The 23,779-nt window shown below is 29.0% G+C and overlaps 2 protein-coding genes across 2 annotated transcripts in view; one reads left to right on the plus strand and one right to left on the minus strand.

Annotated features, from left to right (window-relative positions):
* Positions 1-286: 286 nt before the first annotated feature.
* LOC122850922 (trihydrophobin-like) lies at positions 287-1,087 on the minus strand. Its single transcript, XM_044149972.1, has 2 exons — positions 1,082-1,087; positions 287-817 (listed from the first exon to the last, which is right to left on the minus strand). Exons 1-2 carry the CDS (start codon positions 1,085-1,087, stop codon positions 287-289), a joined length of 537 nt encoding a protein of 178 aa, XP_044005907.1.
* A 13,674-nt stretch (positions 1,088-14,761) lies between these two features.
* The window catches only part of LOC122851987 (GTP-binding protein Di-Ras2), a 43,530-nt gene continuing 34,512 nt past the window's right edge, over positions 14,762-23,779 (plus strand). Inside the window, exon 1 of the mRNA XM_044151534.1 lies at positions 14,762-16,336. Within this exon, the coding sequence (XP_044007469.1) occupies positions 16,199-16,336 (138 nt within the window). The 5' untranslated portion in view covers positions 14,762-16,198. The remainder of the gene's footprint in view (positions 16,337-23,779) is intronic.

The raw sequence follows: 23,779 nt of genomic DNA on the forward strand, positions 1-23,779 counted from the left end.
GTTGCTCCCGAATCTAACATCATTTTTACCGTTTCATTACCGTTATTTAGCTTGATCTCTATATAGGGAATAGTGTTAAAATTTGTTGCATTTATGGTGATAACTGGTTTATTTATTTTAATTGACTCTACTTTCTTATTTATTTTTAACATTTCATTATTTAAATCATTATCTATTTCATTAATAATTACGCAATCATTATCGGATACAAAACCAGTTGCCTCCATAGCCGCAATATTTTTACTATTAATTTCTTTAATTATTAGTTTACGCCGTCCGTCCTCGCTTAGAGGGACGGTTGCAAGTTTCCCTGCACTCTTTGTTGGAATGTTTTCTCAACACAATTCATTTCTATATGATCATCACCCTTGCAGAAATCGCAACCTCGAATTGAACCGTCTTTTCTATTATCCGCATATTTATTACCAACCATGTTACCATTATTATTACCCATATTATTACCATTATTATAACCGTTCGTGTAATTATTATTGTAGCCATTTTTATTACCATTATAATATCTACCATTATTACCATTATTGTAACCATTATTATAACCATTATTGGTTCCATTATTATAACCATTGTTTGACCGTCGTCGCTGATTGCAATCTTTTGCTTGGTGACCAATTATATTACATAATTGGCAAGTAGGGCGTTGATTCCACATTGGTGTTGGTTTTTCATTGAATCTTACTTGCGGACGCTGTTGATTTTCTCGTTGCATTCCGCAATTTCTTGCAGCATGCCCCCTTATTCCGCATAATCGGCATGTTGGTGATGCGTAGCTTTGTTGTGGTCTGACATAATTTCCAATCTTATAGCAGGTTTTTGCGTCATGACCTTTAATGTCGCAAATCTGACATACTTTGTCATTTTCTAGTTTTGATGCGATTGTTGGGCAATTTTTTGCTATGTGTTCCGTACTGTCACACAATTGGCATTTTTGTTGGTTCTCATTTTTTCAACAATCTTGTTCTGAATGGTTTTTACCATTACATTTTGTGCATTGTTTCAAAGTGATAAACTCTTGAGTACATTCGCTTGCAAAATGTCCCTTTTGTCTACATTTGAAGCATACCTTCATTTCTTTAAATGTCGTGGGCTTTTCGTCCCCTGACATTTGAGGCTTAGATAATTTACATTGCGGTGCTACGTGGTCTTTTTCTTGACATAATTGGCAAAAGTTAACTTCGAAAGTTCTTTTCTTAGTTTCTTCTCTGCCTAACGTTGCCCTTCTGGCTAATTCTTCCTCTCTCTCTGCTGCTTGTTGTATAATCTTTTCATAATCTTCAGACCAGTTTATGTAATCACCAAGTTCAGGCTTGATTCCCGACCTTAGTACTAATTGATGCTTCACTCTTGCTGTCACTGCTGCTGCTGTCTGGCAAAGTAGTATTTCTTGCAATATAATTACTGTAGCTGTCGTTATAATTATCGTCGTCGTTGGTTATAATTGAATCGTTATGATGATGTATATTTATTGCGGGTGAATTAATATGAACTTTTGTTGGGGTGTTAATTATAACTTTGGTTAATTCTGGTTCATGCGTTTCAGTTACGTTTTCTAATGGCGATGGTCTTTTTTCTAGGATTTCTTTGTCAATTTGATTTTTGATTTCTTGACTTTGTTTACTGCTAAAAAACGATTTAGTTAATGAACTAAAACTTTGCCAACTCGAATTGGTCTTAACGTTCTCGCCAAAAATTTTAATTTCTTGACTTTTTTCAAATTTTTCTTTTGCGAGACGGTCGACTTCAAATTTTTGGCTCCAAAAATCGTTTAAGTCTTTGTTTTTGCGTTCCAAATCGGATTTCTCTGATTCTAGACGCTCTACTTCAATTTTCTGTTTAAATTCGGAAATTTCTTTATTTTTCCTTTCTTTTTCAAGCTCGAATCTTAATTTTTCTGATTCTTCTTGATATAATCTTGTCTCGAAATTCGGATTACATGGATTTAATGGTGTATTCAAGTTTATTAAATTGAAACTTTCGTTTACCCCGCTTTTGAATTGATTTTTCCGTAATACCAAATTTTTTAAGCTATTTCTCTTTTTAATTGATCGTGCTTCTGCCCCTGACAATTTTTTTCTGTCTGGGCCGTAATACAAATCCCCTCTTTGCCTAAGATTATATCTTTTTACAGGTTGGCTTATTTCCGTGTTTTCACTCGACATTAGAGATTATTACAATTTTTATTCTATGCTAAAATTTATGTGGCTGAATAAGGGCCACCATCCATTAAATCCGATAAAGGGAATTTCGTTGCAAGATTATTGTTGTTTGTCAATGTTTTCATTATTTATTCCCCCCAAATTTGTAATGAGTTTATAAATAACAAATGTTATAAACTCAAACTATTTATAAAATTTTGTAAAGTAAAAAAAAAACAAAAAAAAATTCAAAAAGGGTAAAAATAAAAAAAAAATTTTATTATTTATAATCAAAAATTTCTGAGAATACTCTGATTCTGTATCAATAGGTGATTGAAAATGTTCATTAATTGTAAAAGGACTGATTTCAATTTAGACGTAAGTTCGACTTCCAGTAAAGGCAATGTTTTTTTTTTTTTATAATTAAATAAAAATTTAAAAAAATTAAACAACAAACAAGTCAAATTCCAATTAATTAATTTTAATTTTCAAATTCATAAGAACAGTATTAATTCTGTATCCATAAACTATTTGAATAATCCTTTACTTGCCCAAGAAAATGATTTTAACAGAAATGTGGGTTCAAATCCCAATAAGGGCGATGTTTGTTTTTTTTTTTTTTTTTTTTGTAAATAAGTAAAATTTAAAGTGTTTAAATTTTTATAAATTAAATTTAATTTTTAAAATTTATAAAAGTAATATTAATTTTATATCTATAGTTCATTAATTGTGAAAGAAAATGATTTTAAGATAGACGTGGGTTCAAATCCCAGTAAAAACAATGTGTTTTTTTTTTTGTAATTAAGGAAAAAAAACCTAAATTGTTCGAATTTTAATCAATTAGATTTAATTTTAAAATTCATAAGGATAAATATTAATTTTTATATCTATAAACTATTTGAATATTTCATTACTTGTAAAAGCAAATGATTTTAACATAGACGTGGGTTCAAATCCCAGTAGAAACAATGTTTTTTTTTTCTAAGTAAAAATTTAAAGTGTTTAAATTTTAATTAATTAAATTTAATTTTAAAATTTATAAGTATAATATTAATTCTATATCTATAGTTCATTAATTGTGAAAGAAAATGATTTTAAGATAGACGTGGGTTCAAATCCCAGTAAAAAAAATGTGTTTTTTTTTTTTTTTTTTTTGTAATTGAGAAAAAAAAAATTTAAACTGTTCAAATTTTAATTAATTAGATTAAATTTTAAAAATTCATAAAAATAAATATTAATTTTATATTTATAAACTATTTGAATATTTCATTACTTGTAACAGCAAATGATTTTAACATAGACGTGGGTTCGAATCCCGGTAAAAGCAATGTTTTTTATTTTTTTTTTTTTGTAAATAAGTAAAAATTTAAATTGTTTAAATTTTAATTAATTGATTTTTATTTTAAAATTTATAAAAGTAATATTAATTTTTATATTCATAACCTATTTGAATAGTTTGTTACTTGTAAAAGCAACTGGTTTTAACATAGACGTGGGTTCGAATCCCAGTAAAAGCAATGTTTTTTTTTTTTTTTTTTGTGAATAATTAAAAATTTAAATTGTTTAAATTTTAATTAATTAAATTTTATTTTAGAGTTTATAAAAGTAATATTAATTTTTATATTCATAAACTATTTGAATAGTTCGTTACTTGTAAAAGCAAATGGTTTTGACATAGACATTCGCCAACAAGAAATATTAGTTGCGATAGAAAAACATGAAGGCGCTTTTTGTTACTTTCAGGTAAATTTTACCTTATTTTTGCATTCGCATACCACAATGGCGGCTGCACATGAAAGCAACAACAAGCGCCTTCATGTTTTTCTATCTTAAGATAAAAAATATTTTTTGTATGGGGTAGTCTAAAAGAGACAAGCTTTGAACGCCTTGTTTATTTTGATGATCAGGATTCAGGACGTATGGTATGTTGTTATTTTTAATTGTAAACGTTCGAAAGACTTTACAAAAAGATATGATATCAAACAAAAAACAAAAATACATTTTTGTACCAAAAGGAGAGTCAAGTATTCGAAACTATTATTATTTTTTTTTTTAAACATACAGAAAAAGGGAATATCAAAAAAGTCAAGTACTAATTTCTTTAAAAATCATTGACCCATATGAATGGTCTTAACTTTTGACAAAATTTTATACTTGACCCCGCCCGGTTCTTCCCAAATAAAATTTCGAGTCTTTCACACAAATGTAGACTCATCAATAAGAAGTGAATAGTAGAAGCACTTCAACTGTATCAAATTGATTAATACGAATATGAAACATACGTATATGTAATACTGAACTATCATACTTAGCCAACCGCTCGTAAAAATATTTCTCCGCGATTACTTTGTATTTCTCCATGATTAGTCTGAATTTCTTTAAAATTAACCCATACTTTTAAAGAAATTAGTACTTTTGTACTTGACTTTTTTGATATTCCCTTTTTTTGTATGTTTAAAAAAAAAAATAATCATAGTTTCGAATACTTGGGTGCATTCCTTTAATAAAAAATTTTTTTTCGTTTTGCGATTTCGCCCTGTAATACCGGCCAAAATTTTATAGGAAAAAGCTGTTTCTTGTAGTGGCAGTACTGGCACATGACATTATTTTTTTTGGCTTCCAATTATTAGATGGATAACTGTTCAATGTTTATATCAAACTGAAATAGATAGAAAATTGACTTGTTGTGATTGTTTGTTATTGTCACATAGGTCGTACCACACATTATCGTAAACTGAAAAGCCTGGAATATTGCATAGAGATATTTATCACTTTTGTCGTTGTTTCTATTTCTAGTTTTTAGTCGGTATTACAGGGCAAAATTGCAAAACGAAAAAAAATTTTTTATTAAAGGAATGCACCCCTTGACTCTCCTTTTTGTACAAAAATTTATTTTTGTTTTTTGTTTGATTCATGTATCATCAAATAGAGACAAAATTCAAATGTATACGAAAATAGCAAAATTATAGTAGGTGTTAATATTTTTTGACAGCAAAAATATTGTAATGATTCATTCAAACTAAATAAAAAAAAATTAAATGTAAACACCGGTAATTTTAATTTTTTAATGATCATATACTTTGATGTGTCACATTGTCATGTATTATGAGAGTGCCAAAAATGTAAACAAAAATACCATGTGACCACTAACCATAGAACTGTTGTAGTAAAAGTGCCACCATCGGCAAAAAAAGGTACTGACTTGCTCCATTCCGTGAGCTTCACCAACAGCCTATGCTTTAACATAGGAGATTACCCTCCTTGTCGACCTCCATGGTGTTGAGTTAAGACGTAGAAAAAACTTAAAAAAGGGTCTATACAGTATATACAAGGGAGGGGTTTGTTGAAGACATGGCCTGGTGGAAGCAGGCAACTCGAATTCAATCTTGATGTATCAGCTTGTGTGTACTGATTTGTTTATTCTGGTAATTGTATTTTTGAAGTGTTGAACTGATGCTTTATTGTTGTTGTTTTTGTTGGAAAAGGCCTTTGGCAAAACCAGCAAGTCCAGTAATACCAGATGGTCTGGTATTACTATATGTTAAAAAAAATGGTTGAAATTTTGATTGTTGTTGTGTATCTTGGGAGTTTGGTATATAATTTCTGTTATTATATCTTATTTCTCTCATGATATTCAGTCTTGTTTCAAGTTTTTTTATGTGTTGGGCATTTTGATTGAGCCACCAGTATTTTTTTTGGTTGAGACGATGGTTGTCTTGTTGGTCAACAGGAGGTATTTCTGTTGAGAACTTAAATTTATATTTGAATTTAAGAAAGTCGTTTATTTTCATTAGTATTTTTTAGTCACCTTTGTTTCTTGCCCAGTGATATATTATTGGTATATTATTGTGGTCTTGGATTAGTCCCAAATGATCCAATGTGACAAACGCTTGTGGTGTGATATATGTTGATAGATTCATTTTGTTTAGCATTGCTACTGATGGTACCAACATTGCTTGAAACAGTTTGTTGTTTAACTCTTGGGTTCTGCTGTAGTAGTCTCTTGTTAGCTTGATGATAAAGTTGTCTATTCTTGGTATATTTGCATCTGCATATATTATTTTATTTCGGATAGACTGTCATCCTTGATGACTCGGCTGCTGCCATTTTGCTCAACCACAAATTTATCCAAGCAAAATTTATTTATTCTTATTGTTTTAATATGAGCCCCGGGCATAAACTTACTTTTTTTATTGTTTTATTTGTTTATTTATATGATTTTTTATTGCCTTATACACTAGGACACAACGCTACAAATTTTTTTTTAACAAGATAATGTATAAAAAAAATCTACGTTGCTGCTACGGATTAACTACCATGTAACAAGCGGTGATCAAAAATGCATTGGATGATAAATGTGTGAGTGAACTTGACAATTTTTTTTTTTTTCAATAAAGCATGTGTATGTGCGACGTAGTATGTGGTTCTCGGATCCGAATGTAACGCCGGTAGAGATCCGGATCGGATCAGGGAATACAGATCCGGTTGTAATAAGGACCCCTTAGCAAAATCGGATTGCAAAATGCATATCCAGCATAGATTCGAATTCATACTTAAACCGGATCTGAATTTATATTTCAACCAGATCCGAATTTATACTTGAAACGGATCCGAATTCATACTCAAACCGGATCCGAATTGTATACTTAAATCGAATCTGAATTTTGATTTATAATAAAAAAAATATGTGCTTTTTCAACAATCATTATAAACAATTTTTATATCTTAGAAAATTCAACCTAAACTAAACTAAAATTCTGGAACTTACGGGGATCGATCTCGGGGCTTGTACGTTTAAAGTCGGCGACACTATCCTATCGACCACGGCGGTGTACATGGAATTGATAAAATCAAAAGCCATTTACAAGCGTAGGTAGTTATTTGAAAAGTACAATAGAAAAACTTGATATGATAAATGTTATTTACAAGCAACAATGTATTCAATATTATCAAAAAATAAAATGACATTCTGAAATTAATTTTTTTTTTTTCAAATTTTTCTATGTTAAATCCGTTTTAAATCAGGGAAACCGGATCCGGCTTACCTTAGTAAAAAGTAAAAGAAACCAGATCCGGCCTACCTCAGCCAAACCTAACTGAACCCGGAGATAACTTTAAAAAAAAAAATAAACTCCGATTCAAGTCCAGCACCCCGGATCCGATTCAGAACAGGACAGAGTAAGGAAAGCCGCATCCGATTCAAGCCCGTTTACCCAGATCAGATTCGGATCCGAAAAGAGTCAAGAAACCCGGATCCGGCTTATCTTAGCCAAACCTGACTGAACCCGGAGATAACTTTGAAAAAAAAATAAACTCCGATTGAAGTCCGGCGCCCCGGATCCAATTCAGGTCAGGACAGAGTAAGAAAAGCTGAATCCGATTCAAGTCCGGTTACCCAGATCCGATTCGGATCCGAAAAGAGTCAAGAAACCTGGATCAGGCCTACCTTAGCCAAACCTGACTCAACCCGGATGTTGACTTTGAAAAAAAAGTCACACTTCGATTTAAGTCCGGCAAGCCGGATCCGATTCGGATCAGGAAAGAGTAAGGAAAGCCGGATCCAGTTAGCCGTAGCCATAACGGATCCGAAAAAGGTCAGGAAACCCAGATCCGGATTACCTTAGCCATCCCGGATCCGATTCGGATCAGAATCCGGCCAAGCCGGATTCAATTTCCACTCGGGATGATGCCAGAGAAAGCTGGAGTAATGGCAGATAAATATTTCTACCAGGGTATGCATATACGAGTGTTTTGTGACGGCATATTGGCAGGTTGTTGGATGCATACATAATCTGACAATATTTTGTGGAGGGATGTCGGCGGAATAAATAATCCGCCAAAGTTTCGTGGTGGGATTCACGGCCCGTCGATATGTTCTTGCGAGATATTAACGGGATACACAACCCGCTAATAGGTCAATACGGGGTATTGGCGGGATACGGCAGGATATTTTTTCCACAAAGTTTGTAACGTACTTAATTTCACATTTCATCTTTTTACTATTAATATTATCATTTTAACGAAAAAAATCAATTGTAGTCTTGAAATATTAAAATGTACCATAGCGATTTTGTCATGTTTTTTTTATTGCTATTTCCCAATAAAAAAATTACAACGCATAAAGAAATTTTCACAGAAAACAAATTTAAAATTTAAAATAATCCAGCCTAAAAATTACATTGCACCATATCAAAGAATATTTTATTTTTTTTTTTGCTTTGTATATTTATAAAATGTTACTTTGTTGTTGTTGACAAAATTAAAATGATCTTCTGAAAATGTACAATGTTCCATAGTAAATATTTGATTTCCTTGGAAATTCGGTAGGTGTCACTAACAAATACAGAGCAACATTTTTAAAATTACAATAGGCCATAGCAAAATTGATGACGGACTCAGCACCCGTATTCACGGGGCAAAATTGTTCTCATTAGGGCTTTTTTTTCCGGTGATGGCGCTTGACAAAATTTTTTTTATATAGATTTCACATAGAAAAGCTCCACAAACGCCACCATCGGAAAAAAAACGCCCTAATGAGAACATCCTCTGAATACGGGTGCTGAAATGTCAACTGCCCCACTTTTTAGTCGACTGCGCAGGCGTAACTTTGCTTATTTTCAAATTATTAATGTCAAACAAATAAAATTTCATTTACCCATACGTTGTTGTGGCGCTCACAGAATTAATATCAAAAATAAAAATACAAAGAAAATAACGTGATTAATAAAAAAAAAAAAAAAAAGTGATTAATATTTGAATCAATATTAAAAAAGTGACAAACATCTGAATTAAACCGGCAAAAAATTTACAAGAATTCGACGACAAATTAAATGCATTTAGAAATTTAATCAGAAAGGAACTAGAAGAGATAAGAAAAATAATAAAAGAAGAAATAATACAATTATTGAGAGAATGTAAACTTGGGCTTTTGATTTTATTATATTTTATTTAAAAGACCAATTTTACGTGTTTAAATTTATCGATTATCAAGTTAAAAAAAAACGAAGTTCAATTTGAAATACAAATTATTACTAATTTTAATTTACCCTGGAAAAATGATTGGGTTTAAGGTAAAGATTAAAAAAAATCTATATATTTTAAATAGTAAATTAATTGTATTTATTCAAAGACATTATGCCCTAACCATTCACACAAGCACACACATACCCATACAACTACGACCTGAATGATGATTGAAGATCTTGATGTTGGTTTGATGATATTGATGATGATTTGTTGGCCTTGGAAATTTGGTTGATCAGACCAAGTAAATGTCCAGTATTGATGTTAAGTAATGGCCGGTAATGGAGATTATTGATATTGGAATTAATTCTCTTCTCCAATGCTGATGCAACAAGTTTTATTTTGGAGTATGGCGGCGTGATTTTGCAAAAGGACGCCGTCCAGATTCACGTCGTCGTTCGCCAAGTTTTACTTCTTGATCAGCTTGTTGAATTTACAAGCTTGTGTACACAATATATATTCAACTTGAATATATTATTTTCAATTATTAACAATTTGATATTGATTGTTATTTTGTAACAATCAATTGGTGAAAAAAGCAGTTTGATATTATTGAAATACAATTGAATACTTGGATTTTAATTGAGTTGGCATGGCCAACTTAATATTTGCAACCGTCTTGCTTGCCAGCAAAGACCCAAGTAACGAAGCCCACACTCTCCGTCGACTCAACTCTCTCTCATTTCTCCTCCTTCCCTTACTCCACTCTCTCCGTCTCTCTACCGCATCAACTCTCACACATGCATGCATCATAATAGGTGGCGCACCATCATATATTACCATCTCGCTACAAGAAAATAATTCAAATCTAGTAAATAATGATTATAATAATAACAAATATGAGTATCATCATAAAAATAAAAGAACTATTGATAATGATAATAAAAAAAAAATTACTATTATTATGATAAAAACAAAACAAATGGAGAAAAAATTGATAAAAATAAATCCGGAATTATTTGTTTCAAATGCAAAAAATTGGGCCACTATGCAAATAGTTGTGATAAAAATAAAAATAGTCATTAAAATAAAATTAATAAAGTGGTTTACATGTAAACAAAATTTATGCATACTTTAAATAAGAGTATGTTTGTAATCAAATTAAATAATAAAAAAAAAAAAATGAATAATAAAAATAAAAAACCAGATTGGAAATTCTTACTTTAATAGTAAGTAAAGTAAAAGTAAGATGAGAATTTGAAAAAAAAAAAAAAAAAAGGCCCTCGATGGACTGAGGTTTCTTGTTTCAGGTAGGAAACAAGGTTTAAGGTAAAAATGGCACTCGATGGACTGAGGTTCCTTGTTTCAGGTAGGAAACAAGGTTAAAGGTAAAAAATGGCCCTCGAGGGACTGAGGTTCCTTATTTTGGGTAGGAAATAAGGTCGAGAAATAAATAAATGAAAATCCTAGGTCAAATTTTTAGTCACTGCCTTGGCATGATTCCTTGGAATCATGGCGGACGTGTTATCCCTTTGATGAGAAATTCTCATCAATGGCCTGTATAAGAGCATGAATGTGACTTGGTTACTGATGGGTGTACACCACAGATTAAAATACTAGTAAAAATGATAATTGATGTTTGTTTCCAAGGACGCTTTGAAAACGAATAAATAATAACCATAATTATGCAAATTATATTTTTTTTTTAGGTTTTCTTAATTTGCTTATTTAGGTTGATATTATACTACATGAAGGAATAATTAAATTGCAATCATAAATACAATTAATCATCTAGGAGAAGACAAATATCTAGGAGAAGAATAAATCAATAAAAAAAGATAGATTGAATGAAGATATTCTATATTGACTGAACAAAATTGACTGTAGATATAAAATAGAATTGTAAATGTTGTTCGTTCAGGGTTTTTACATTGGGTTTTCCCCTGAACCTTGAGTAAATACTGAACAACATCTTAGGATAACTCGAGAATCCCCAGTGGTCAAGGATCTGATTGATATAATCAGGTTGTTGAACATTCTTGAGCTGTAGGTTACGAATTGTCAGGACGACAATCTTCATTGGGCGGAGGGTAGTGTTACGAATATGAAGTTAATCATTCCCTCCTCCCATATGATAGACAGAGACAGACAATATAGAATTGTATCAAACAGTTAGTAGCAAAAATTTAGCAGTTTATTTCTTGTTGCTGTCCCTCTAACGTTTGAAACAAGAAGCTTATCTATTATAACAATCATCATAGTGTCAAGGAGTAACAATGGTTGACGTTTAGAAGTTTTTTTCTTGACACATACCATCTATCGTTTGTTACAAAACGTTGTCTGATGGATATAAACAAATTTTGTTTAATTCAAGATTTTTTGTTTCTTTTAACAAAACAATTATTATTTTTATTAAATATTTTATTTCTTTTTTTCAAAAAGTATTTTGCCAAGAAGTTTATTTCTAAATATCAGAAATAATTTTTCACAGTGTACTATGGTCTATCTTAACATTTAAGGAGGTTATGCAGCTATCACTCTTTTTTTTAAATAGAATGTTCTGAAATTTTGTACACAAGTAGATCTTTTCATTCTGAATACAACGGTATAATTATTTTCTTATGTTGATCGCTTAAATTTTTTGTAATTAATTATTGAAAATAATATTTAACATTGGCTCTTATGGAGATTTCAACCATTTTTTTCGGATAGAAAAAATGATGAAAAAGTCTTGAAAAAAATCACACATATACTAGAAACCGAGTTTTATTAATTGCGCGAAAAATTCTCATATGTTGATCGGTCAATTGATGAGTAATTAATTATAAACTTTACAAAAATTAAATGTGGCAACGTATGGCATGTTCAAACACACACACATACCCGCAATCCCATATATTGTATATGGGGCGCAGGCGCTTTTCACTTTATTTTTTTACAGTGTAGCCCGATTTCAGTTTTGTCTGTGACGTCAGAAGCGCCGCGCAACACCCGCAATGAATTTGTGCATAACCTCCTTAATATGATGCTTTTATAGTTCCAGCTTACAGTAACACAACGCAAAAATTGCTATAGTTATTATATCTTTAAAAAATGTAAATTTTTCTTCGTGTTTAACATTGTCTTTTTATATGTATTTATTCTTTATATTTATAATAAAAATCCAGTCAATTCTGGTATTGCTGATAATGTTGACTACATGGTCGATAGGCTCTGAATCGGACGCGGTTTAAATAATGATACCGTAGCCAATCCAGATGTTAAAATTTGCGTGCAGCATGTAGTCCAAGCAAGCCAGACCGTTGGCAGACATTTATGACGAAAGTTATGAAAAAAATCACATTTACTAATTCGGAGGTAAGGAATTTGTGGGTGATAATAAAAAGTGGATGAAAATTTTTTTAGAGGTAAAAAAAAATAAAAAGGGTTGAAAATGTGTGTTTTTTTGGGAATATCGCGAAAAGGAAGAGGTTTAGGGTAAAATAATTCAGATAAAAGTTGTAGAGAAAAAAATTAGCTCCAATTAAGTTGTTAAAGATTTTTCGCGTATTTCAAAGGGTTACGCGGGAAATTACGATTGGAAATATTGATAAAATGCCTCTAGTCGATCAGGAAAAAGGGACGCGGATTCTCTTCCACCCCTCATTCGTAGCTTATCGCAGATCCGAATTCCGAAAAATTATTTGGGGAAAAAAAAATATTAATTATATTAAATAGTTAATTTAATCGCGTCACAGGTATTAACAAGACTATATGGCTTTTTTTTTTTTTTTATCCAAAACACGGCAGTGCCTCGAGTCAAGTATGAAAAAGAAATATATATGTGTTGATGAGAATATGTGTGATGATGAGAGCTAACTACTACCGTGCCTTATTATACATCAAATATTTTGTCCCCTTCCGTCCCTTATCCTTTAAAAATTTAATTAAAATATGATAGAGATTCAGTTGCTAAAACTTTACAATTATTTTTCTTCTCTCTCTCCTAGACATTTCTCTTTTTTTTTGTGTTGCCATATTGGCTGTACTGCAGTATGTTATTATTTGTATGGATGCATGACATAACCTCCAAACTACTTTGACAGCATAAATAAATAGTTCACTTTACAAAAAGATGTGATATCTCAACAAAAAAAGAAAAAAATTGTGTGTGTTACCAGTACGCGCGAGGGAAGTGAAACTTCTTTCGCAGTCTGTCAAGTTATTTTATCATGTAGATGGTCTCACAAGTGTATAAGTAAGGCAGAAAGAAATATAAACACAGAGATTTTCCCCATGGTCTAGTAAAAAAAAAAACGAAAATCAAGTGCAATATCATTTGGTTTTTCTAATTTTATTTTTTTTTTATATAAAGAATCGGAGCCTTTTAGAACCTCAATCTTTTTTATTGATTCTGCCATTTTTTTTCTCATGATCTATTCATCTTCAAATTTGTAATAATTCCAATAATATTAATATTTCTCTAATTAATAATGAAAGCAATAATATTGATAATGTTCATAATAATATAAATTCCAATAACATTATCGATTAATAATAACGAGATCAATGGGGGCCGATTTTGCTGTATTTTGTTTTATGTTTATTATGAATAATGTTTATTTATAGATTTATGCTATTATAAATATAAAAAAAAAAATTTCTTATAATTTTTTCATCTTATAAATTTCATTTTTAATTTATATTTATCAATATCATTTAAATAGTATCTACAATCAAACAATTGAGGGTCCGGATACAGTAACACGCTCCGCGCTCGAAGACAAGAAAAAGCGACGTTGTTTAAGGCAGTATGTCAAAATATTGAAAAAAAAATCCCTCTCACAGATTTTGATCAAAGTAGGCCCATTTTTTTAATGAAATAAAGATCTATTTTAACAAATTTTTTTTGTAATTTTCTACCACGATTTGACCGAGATAATTAGGGTCAAAGTTGACAAGAATTTAACACTTTAACACACAAGCATAGGAAGCATCGGCACGTTTTCACTTCTATTGAAAAAACGCTCTCACAGAAAACCTTTATTTTACTACAGCTTATACTTCTTTTAATTACAAAAATAATAAAAAAAAAATCATTGATTTCTACCACGAATTTTAAAAGTTATTAATTATTTAAGACGAAAATTTAGGGTCAAAAACAGTCAAAAAGTACCAGGCGAAGCATTGAAAATCTGCTGAAGAAGTATCAGTGTGTGTAAATACGAGGCGCCCTCACTCATACTTCTAAAGACACGTCAGTAAAGTATACAAATTTTAGACATTAGAGGGCACTTATTATTTTTTTAAGCTATGGTTACAAGGGTGCCTCTTTGAACCCAAAGAATTATTCTACCTTGGGCTTTACATACCGCCTTAAGTTGAAAATTAGAATTGAAAAATAAAAAAAATAAAAAATACAGTCATCTATAAAATTGAAAAATATACATTTTATAATAATTATAGTTAATGAGACAAAAAATAAAAACGAAATTTTTTTTTTTTGAAAAAATACTTTTTTTTAAACATATAACTCGTGATAACTTCTTTAAAAATTAATATATATTCAATTTCAATTAATAAATATTCATCAGATTCAATTTCCACTCGGGTGGATGGCGCACGATTGGCTGCCATTATTGGGACAAGACTTGGCCGTGTTATGAGTCTTGGCAATTCCTACCCGGGTTACTTGATGAAAATCCGATTCGGAGACTAACCAGTGTTACATTTCGGGTCCGGACTGAATCCGGCTGGCCAGATCTGAATTGGGATGAAATTTCTACTCGAGTACTTATGAATTTTCATGATTTTCTGATTAGTTAAGGATATTTGTATAGATATTCAATTCGATATGTTCAAAAAAGTATATGTGTGTATAAAGTATTAGTGTTCCAGCACCTTGACGTACTTTATTGATTTTTTAAAAGGCATGGTGGGTTGCTTTGTGCGCATATTTCGATCAGAAGCAAACGCGAACACCCGGTGATATTAGGACGACGGACAACGATTGACGATCGACGACGGAGCTGTGTTTCTTAACGCGTCTGTCGTCTTATTCCTAAATAAAATAATTATAATAACTATAATAGTAAATTTAAATAAACATTTCGAGAAATGTACTATCTGTTGAAATTCAAAATAGGTGGTAAATCGAAGTGTGAATAAAGAAAATATAATTTTTATTTATTTCCAATTTTTTTGACTAGTGATATTGAAAAAATAATAAAAAAAATAAAGGAAAATATGTGAAACAACGATTTAAAATTATTTATAGAAAAAATAATTTTGTTTATCAATATTAGTTTTATAACGAATAGTGATATGTATTAATTATTATTACTATAAATAAAAAACAAATATATTATTCTAAAAAGAAAGCTCGTAGTATCCATGGATTCATTAATTGAATGTATACTAACTCATAAAAGTGCATTATTGAATAGCAAGTTTTTTATATATATATAGGAAGTTATCGTGTTGACCTAGCAGCATCTTAATCAACTGCTTATCAGGCGATTTCTGTGCACGGTGATCTGGATTTCTCAGGGTTGTTACTTTTTATCTACCCTATTTTCACCCACCCTTGCGATAATATACTATAGCATTACCGAGCGTCTCAAATAATGTTATCATCGACTACTGGGTTAAAGCCCATGTGATGAATCATTTCGGAATCAAATAAAAATTAAAATTCAGTTAACCTTTCGGTAGACCAGTGGATTATTATTTCAATCGTCACCCACGCATGAAAGAATAGGCTTTTGCGTTTGCGTCATCAGTTATCATCATCATCATCGTTATTATAATCATCTGAAAAAAAGTAATATGATTCTGATATAATAACTAATATCAAGTCAGTACAGTAATAGGAAGATTGAACAAAAAAAATATTCAGGGTTTTCAAACCCTCAGTGTGACTTTTAAGTGGATAAAACAATAATCCAGTCGTTGCTTTATCAATCACTAAATAAGAAGAAAATAAAACAGAAATATTTTTGGAGACACAATTATAACATCCAACTTGTTCTGAAATTTGAGTATTCTGTGTCAAGAGACCCCGGCAAACGGGGGTTTAAACAATCGTCACGGCAGATGTCAGGATGCCGGAACAAAGTAACGACTATCGTGTCGTTGTTTTTGGAGCTGGCGGTGTTGGAAAAAGTTCACTTGTATTAAGATTTGTGAAAGGAACATTCAGAGAATCATATATACCAACAATTGAGGACACTTATCGACAGGTAGCTATTCAGTTTTGTTTTGTTGTGCCATATATATGTCTACTGCATTCTGCATATACCTAAAAAAAAAAATTCGATATTATATATATATATATATACACAGTAAAAAAAAGTTGGTAATTCGTTTGTAATTTGTAGACTTCAGTCGTTTGTCAAATTTTTGTTTGTTAATTTAACAAAAAAAAATTTGCAAAATCTTTTGACAAATTTTATTTGTTAATTTAACAAAAAAAAATTTGTAAAATCTTTTGACAAATTTTATTTGTTAATTTTACAAACAAAAAATTTGTAAAATATTTTTACAAACTCCGTTTGTTAATTTTACAAACAAAAAATTTGTAAAATGTTTTTACAAACTCCGTTTGTTAATTTTACAAATTTCGTTTGTTAATTTTACAAATTTTTTTTTGTAAAATTAACTCGTAACATATAAATGAAGATTTAATGTAAAAATAAGAAGAATATCTAAAAAAATCTTGCATACGGTCGGATTGAGTCGGACGATGTGTGTTTTTATAAGCAGCTGATAATAGACAACACGTGAAGTATTTTTTTTCTTCAAAAACAAATAAATAATTATTAAATTATAATTATAATAAATCAATAATTCCTATTTTCAATGACTTTATTCAGTAAGTTAATTTAAAGTGATTTATAAATCCCTTCAAGATTATTTATAAATGTTATTTTATATTTTTAATTAATTCTTAATTAATAACATAATAACAATATGCTTGTTGACAATATTTTCGAAGCTACTTACTTGATAATTAACTAATTGTTAAATATCAGGTAATATTGTAAGAATATGAATGGATTAGAAGAATTTCCTGATCAATGTCAATTCTCGAATAAGCAAATGTGTTTTTATTATTGTTCAGTATATATAAAAATGAAAAAAAATGGGTTCAGCTATTAGAACACTTTACATATGCTGATATCATCCACAAAGGTTTATTACTTATTTATTTTGTTTAATTCACTTAAGAATTTGGTTGATTCATAAATATTTTTTTCAATTTTAAAGTATATGAAATATTTGCATTACCTGAGGAGCAAGATATTGAGATTACTGATCTAAATGATGTTTTAATTGATTAAGATATATTATGTAATTTCATACGTTGAAGTAGTCATAGCTTGACATCTAAACTTAGACAGAAAATAGTAAATTTGTTAGATATATGTAAGATTTTTTTTGCTTTTTTATTTAATTGAAATTATTAACTAAAAAATTGATTATTTGTTGACATTATCATATTATGTGATGTTTTTTCAGCTAAAAATATAGTTGCTAATGTTACACAAACTCATGGATTAAAGCATGCTGATTGTAGTACAAGTGCTAATGTTATACCAGTACCATCAGATAAACCAATTGATCTCAATGACGACAAAGAGCCTTTACCAAAAAAACCAAAATTAAAAAAAATAATAATTGGGGACGTGGTTTTAGCTCAAGTTAGTTGTTAAGAAAGAATTTGAATTGTATTTTTTTTTTTCACTTTACTGAATATCTAATTTTTTTATTTTATCAAGCAATTGAAAGAACTTCTCATTAATCACTAATATGGAGATGAAATATTTGAATCATACAATGATTTAGGATATTTAACAAAAAAATGTAGAAAAGTGATTGTCAATATTGTGGCAAGTAAACTTTTAAAACATAAAAAAATAACTCAGAGATGTGGTTTTATTTCAAGATAAATTTCATCAACAATGTTTGACTAAAAAATTTGCTGATAATAATTATCAAATACAAAACGTATACAGAAGTTACAAAGATGGTAGTGTTTTTAAAAATAATACATTGTTTCAAATAAATAAAATTTCAATTCATCTACAAATTTATTATGACGAGTTTGAGGTTTGCAACCCTTTGAGTCCGAAAGCAGGTATACACAAAATTGGTGCTTTTTATTTTTCCATTTTAAATTTACCTTAACATATACTTTCAAAATTAGACAATATTCGTTTACTTGCCCTCGGTTAAAATTTTGATATTTAAAGTTTTGGTATAAATCCAGTTTTAAAAATAATAGTTAATGATTCAAAAATTTTAGAAACAGATGGTATATTTATAAAAGGACTTAATTCTTTTGTCAAAGGTAGTTTAATATCTGTAAGTTTTGATAATTTGGGAGGAGCAAAAATAATATAGGTATGAATGAATCTTTTGTAGCCACGTATTCTTGTAGAATTTGTAAAATAACTATAAAAGAAGCTAGAAAAAGTGTTTCATCAAAATAAAGTCTGTTGCGAACTAAATCAGAATTTATCTCATTATATTATCAGTTAGAATATTGTAATAATGATACATTTAATTTTTATAGTATAAAAAAAAAAAATCTTTGGGTAGAGCTGAAATTTTATGATTTTGTTGATAGTTCAATTGTTGATATATTCCATGACTTTTTAGAGGGTATTTGTCACCGAGATATAAAATATGTACTTAAATATTTGATCAAGATAGGTATTGTCGATCTGTCAAATTTAAATAATGAAATATCAACTTTTGATTATGGCTTACATAATAGATCTAACCATGTCCAATAGATTTAAATAAAAACGCAAATTTAGTAGGTCAGCGTGGTGCTCAAATGTTTTATTTGATAACTTATTTACCACTTCTTTTAACTGATGAAATAACGAAATTGAATCATGAGGGTACAAAAAAATGGAGAGTTATTTTATTGTTAATAGAAATTATGAAAATTGTATTTGCTCCAACAATAAGCTATGATATGTTAGATAGACTAACAGTTTTAATTAAAGACCATCATAGTCTTATTATTAATGAATTTAATTCATCATTGATCATGAAAGATCATTTGATAACACATCTTCCAATGATTATAAATAAAATGGGACCACCAAGAATTCATTGGACCATGAGATACGAAAGTAAAAATAGATTTTTAAAAAGTTTCGTATACAAGTTGAAAAATTTCAAAGACATAGCACATACACTGGCTAATCGTCATCAAAAATGTATGCTACAATCATGGAATAATAGAAAACTATATTCTGAAAACGAACCACAAATTAACAACACAAAAATAATAAGTTTAAAGTCAAGTGAATTTTGTGATATTATTAACAAAACGTTAAATATAAATTCAAATAATTATATTTCTATAGGTAATAGTGTTGATATTCGAGGTGAACATTTGATAATACAAAAATTTATTTGTACATCAAATACTAATAGTTTTCCAACTTTCGGAAAAATCCTTAATATTTTTACATAATTTAAAGTTTTATCATATCACATATCATTTGTCAAGGTTGGAAGACAGAAGGTATTTCACCATCATGCTTAGGATATATTGTAGAAAATACTTTTGAATTATGTATACATGAAATTATCAATCTATACCTCATACAAAAAGTTAGAATATAAACGAGTCTACAGATAAAAAATTAGTTATTGTAACAGATTATTTTTTGTAAATTTTGTAATTGATAAAATAATATTGTATAAATATTCATATGTACAGAGTGAATCATTTCATTGTTTAGTTATATGAAAAATAATAAAATTTACGTATCAAAAAATATTATATAAATGAAGATACATTTTTTTTTTTGCTTAAACAAAAAAAAAAAAAATTTAACAAAAAGTATTTGTTAAATTAACAAACAGCTGTTTGTTAATTTCATTTTACAAACAAAAATTTGTAAAATTAACAAACGGCTGTTTGTAAATTTTATTTTACAAACAAAAATTTGTAAAATTAACAAACAGCTGTTTGTAAATTTTATTTTACAAACAAATATTTGTAAAATTAACAAACAATTATTTGTAGAACTAATTTAACAAATAAAATGTTTGCTAAATTAACAAACGTTTTGTTGGTGGACCTAAATTAACAAACTGAATTTGTTAATTTTACCAACTATTTTTTACTGTGTATTTTCAAGATGTTGTGAAGCTGGTGATTAAACATCACAAGTCAAAGCATCTTTTTGTTTTCAATAATAATTTTTTTTTTTTTTGTTTTTTTTTCTGTAGTGATATAATTAATAACCTAATGCTTGCTCTAGAAGAAACTGGTTTGGGACTTGAGCTGTCTTCTCTATGTGACAACGTGTAATTATTTATCTATGAATGTAATTTGCTCAACTTATAACCATCATCGGTATAAAAAATATAAAAATTTTTCAATCATTCAATGAAATAAATTTCATAATACACAGAGAGAAATTTTGAGTAAAATTTACAGTCTAGGTTAGGTAAAAAGTACCGAAGGGCTCCAGTAAATTATAGTAGTAGTTCCGTGACTGGCCACGTGTGTAGAATTTTTACCAAAGTGTATTGGTGAAAATTAAAAAATATTAATCGGATGACAGACAAGATGGACGACTGACGAAACGGATCGTTAAATTGTAACGTAATTTCAAACTTCACTACAGCTATCCTGTTAAAGATAGATATGGGGTTAAGCGAAGTTTATTGTTGCAAATTTACTTTTAAACAAATTAGCAGAAAATGAATTTTTTTTATTTTTCTCTTGGTTTTCAAATTATGAGCATGCAAATAATAATATTTTCATGTTGACCCGGGATAAAAATTTTAGGTACGGAAAAAGTCTTGAAAAATAAGACTCAGAGTTTTGAAATAAGACTAATCTTGATGGTTGCCAAAATCACTACTTTTTCAGGACTGTTCAAAAATTCTGAAAAAGTATGGAAAAATAAGACTTTTGGAAGTTACTTCTAAAAGGTACGGAATTTCAAGACTTTTTCCATACTATAAAAGTATTGGAAATTAAGACTTACCCAGTACTTTCTTCTGTGGTCCTGATTAAACAATCATAATTATGCTGAGAATAATTAAATAATTTATTATAAATTGGTTATTTAATATTAATTTATTACCAAATTTATTTATAATATAATTTATATATTTATATTATATTTATTTTTTATTAACTTGATGGAATAATTTATCAGATCATACTCAAATCAATATTACATAACAGAAACGTATTAGATAATTAATTAATTAATAATTAGTTGTAATTTTTTAAAATAAAATCGAATCTACATTTAAAAAAAGCTGTGTATTTAAAAAAATCAATTATTTAATTTATAAACCCTTTATTTATAAATTAGTTTTTTTTTTACTCCGCATAAAAATTTTTCAAGTGTATAAAATGGAGGACTTAGTTTTATTTAAGCAAAATTAAAATTTCCAAGAATTTAGTTTTTTTTCAGCTGATAAAAAAATTTTCAAGTTTTTTATTAAATAGTACTTTGGTCTTGGATTCAAGGACTTTTTTAATGTTTACAACGTATCCAGACAAAAGTCTTGAAATTAAATACTTTTTCCAGACCAAATTTGAATATCTTGAGAAAAAAAAATGCCTGTCCTGAATATCTGGACTTTTTCCAGACTGAAATTAAAGGCTTCCATCAAAATAATACTTTTGTCGTCAAATTCGTACGTTTTCACGCCTTTTTCCATACTTTCAATACTTTTTCTATACTTTTTTAAGCCTCAAGACTTTTTCCGTACTTAAAATTTTTATCCCGGGAAACTGTAAATGTATAATGATTTTTTTTTCTTTTATTTAATGTTTATATTTTCAGTTAATTAAAAACTATCGAATTAAAGTGTTTCGAATAAATTTTTAAAAAATAATAGTCTGTAAATCTAAAAAAAAGTACAACATTTTTCAATAAATATTACTATAAACTTCAGTTAAATTGACAATCGGCAGTCAGTACATTTTAGGTCTACTGAATTTTGCGACAAGATATACTAAAGATTCGTGACGTATATGGGTAAGAATTCGGAATAAATACTAGTAAATTTTACTCCGTGATACAGCATATTATCAATGGTAGGGGAAAAAATGTAGAGGGGAAAAATTAATTATATATGTAGAAATAGGTCTGATCAATGTCGTAACCAATTCTACTACTACGCTTCAGTAATATTTACTCAAAATTTCTCTCCGTATAGAACAAAAAGATTGTAATTAGTTAGCCGGAAATTGACGGGCTGCCGAAAAATCAATGATTGCAATCGATTTCACTCGATTTGCACTTCGATGTCACGCATTCATATTTTTTTGGACCCTTCCCCCCTCGACCCTCTTATTAATTATAATAAACGAATTGATGTTACACGTTGCAGATAGCTGACAATTCATGAGGAACAAATGTAAAAATAAATTGATGATTGCATTTATTAGTAAATTATTTGTACATTCCCAATATATATTTGCAACATCTTTTAGAGGTCAACTTGATATAATGAATATTTAAAATTTATTGCCTAATTAAAGTTTTATGACGCGTAGATGCGTAAAATTATTTTTATCAACGGTTTGGTTCAGTCCGATCTGATCCGTCCAGCCCATTCATACACTGAGAGAAATTTTAACTAAGAATTACAAAAGTAAAAGAAAAAATTACAAAATAAATAGTAAAAACTGCGTTCCCCCGTCATTTATAAGAATTATTCGTATATTGATAGATAATTTTTACAATAAAATTATGTAAAAAATCTGGCTATTGACTATATACACTACGAAGCCATAAAATTTACACAATTTTATTGTAATTTCTGTTTAAAAAAATGACTAAATTCACGACACTCACAAGTAAATTTTAGCAGGCTGAGAATTTACCCACTACCGGTTTTAGAATTTACTAAATTTTATTATAAATTTTATTTAAAAGTTGGACATTTTTTGTGTTAAGTTCGGCAGTTTGTGCTAGATTCACGGAGAATAGAAATCAATTCCCGGCAACATTTTTTCTTTTCTGTTTACACGCTCAAAACTCGAAAACTAATTGTTAAATAGAAAAAAGTTATTCTTGATAAATTGTTTAGAAATACCTAGCTTCAACAGATAAGGCTGTAGAAATGCTTGAAATTACATGACAGTTCAATCATTTGTTCAATCGGTCGGCCATCTTTGTGTTATTTCGCCCCACAAACAGAATTTTTACGAAGCTATATAGTAAAAAATATTTAAGTCTATGCTAACTTTTATATGTCTACATGATAATTTTTATTATATATATAAGAATATTTATTAAATTGTGCCGTATTTTTTATTCAACCATATAATAATTTTTATTCATTTCACAAAACGTGTATGTCTTTATTTTAATTAACTCATAACTCATTATCTAAGAGATTAATCAAAAAAAGTAATTCTTTATAAATTGTTTAGAATTGAATTTTCAATAATAAACTTCACTCAACCCCATGTCCATCTGCAATAAATAACGATGTATAGAGGCTTGAAGTAACCCAACAATTTTTTGACATTTTACACATTTTACATAATTTTATTGTAGAATTCCATCTCTTACGGCCAGTCCCAGAAATAAAACAAAAATTACAAAGCAGTATAGTAATTTCTATTCAACCGTGATTTTAATTTTTAGTTAATATTTCTCTCAGTGTATTTCATGCAG

This window comes from Aphidius gifuensis, linkage group LG3 (assembly GCF_014905175.1).
Source record: "Aphidius gifuensis isolate YNYX2018 linkage group LG3, ASM1490517v1, whole genome shotgun sequence".
In the NCBI taxonomy this organism is placed as follows: domain Eukaryota; kingdom Metazoa; phylum Arthropoda; class Insecta; order Hymenoptera; family Braconidae; genus Aphidius; species Aphidius gifuensis.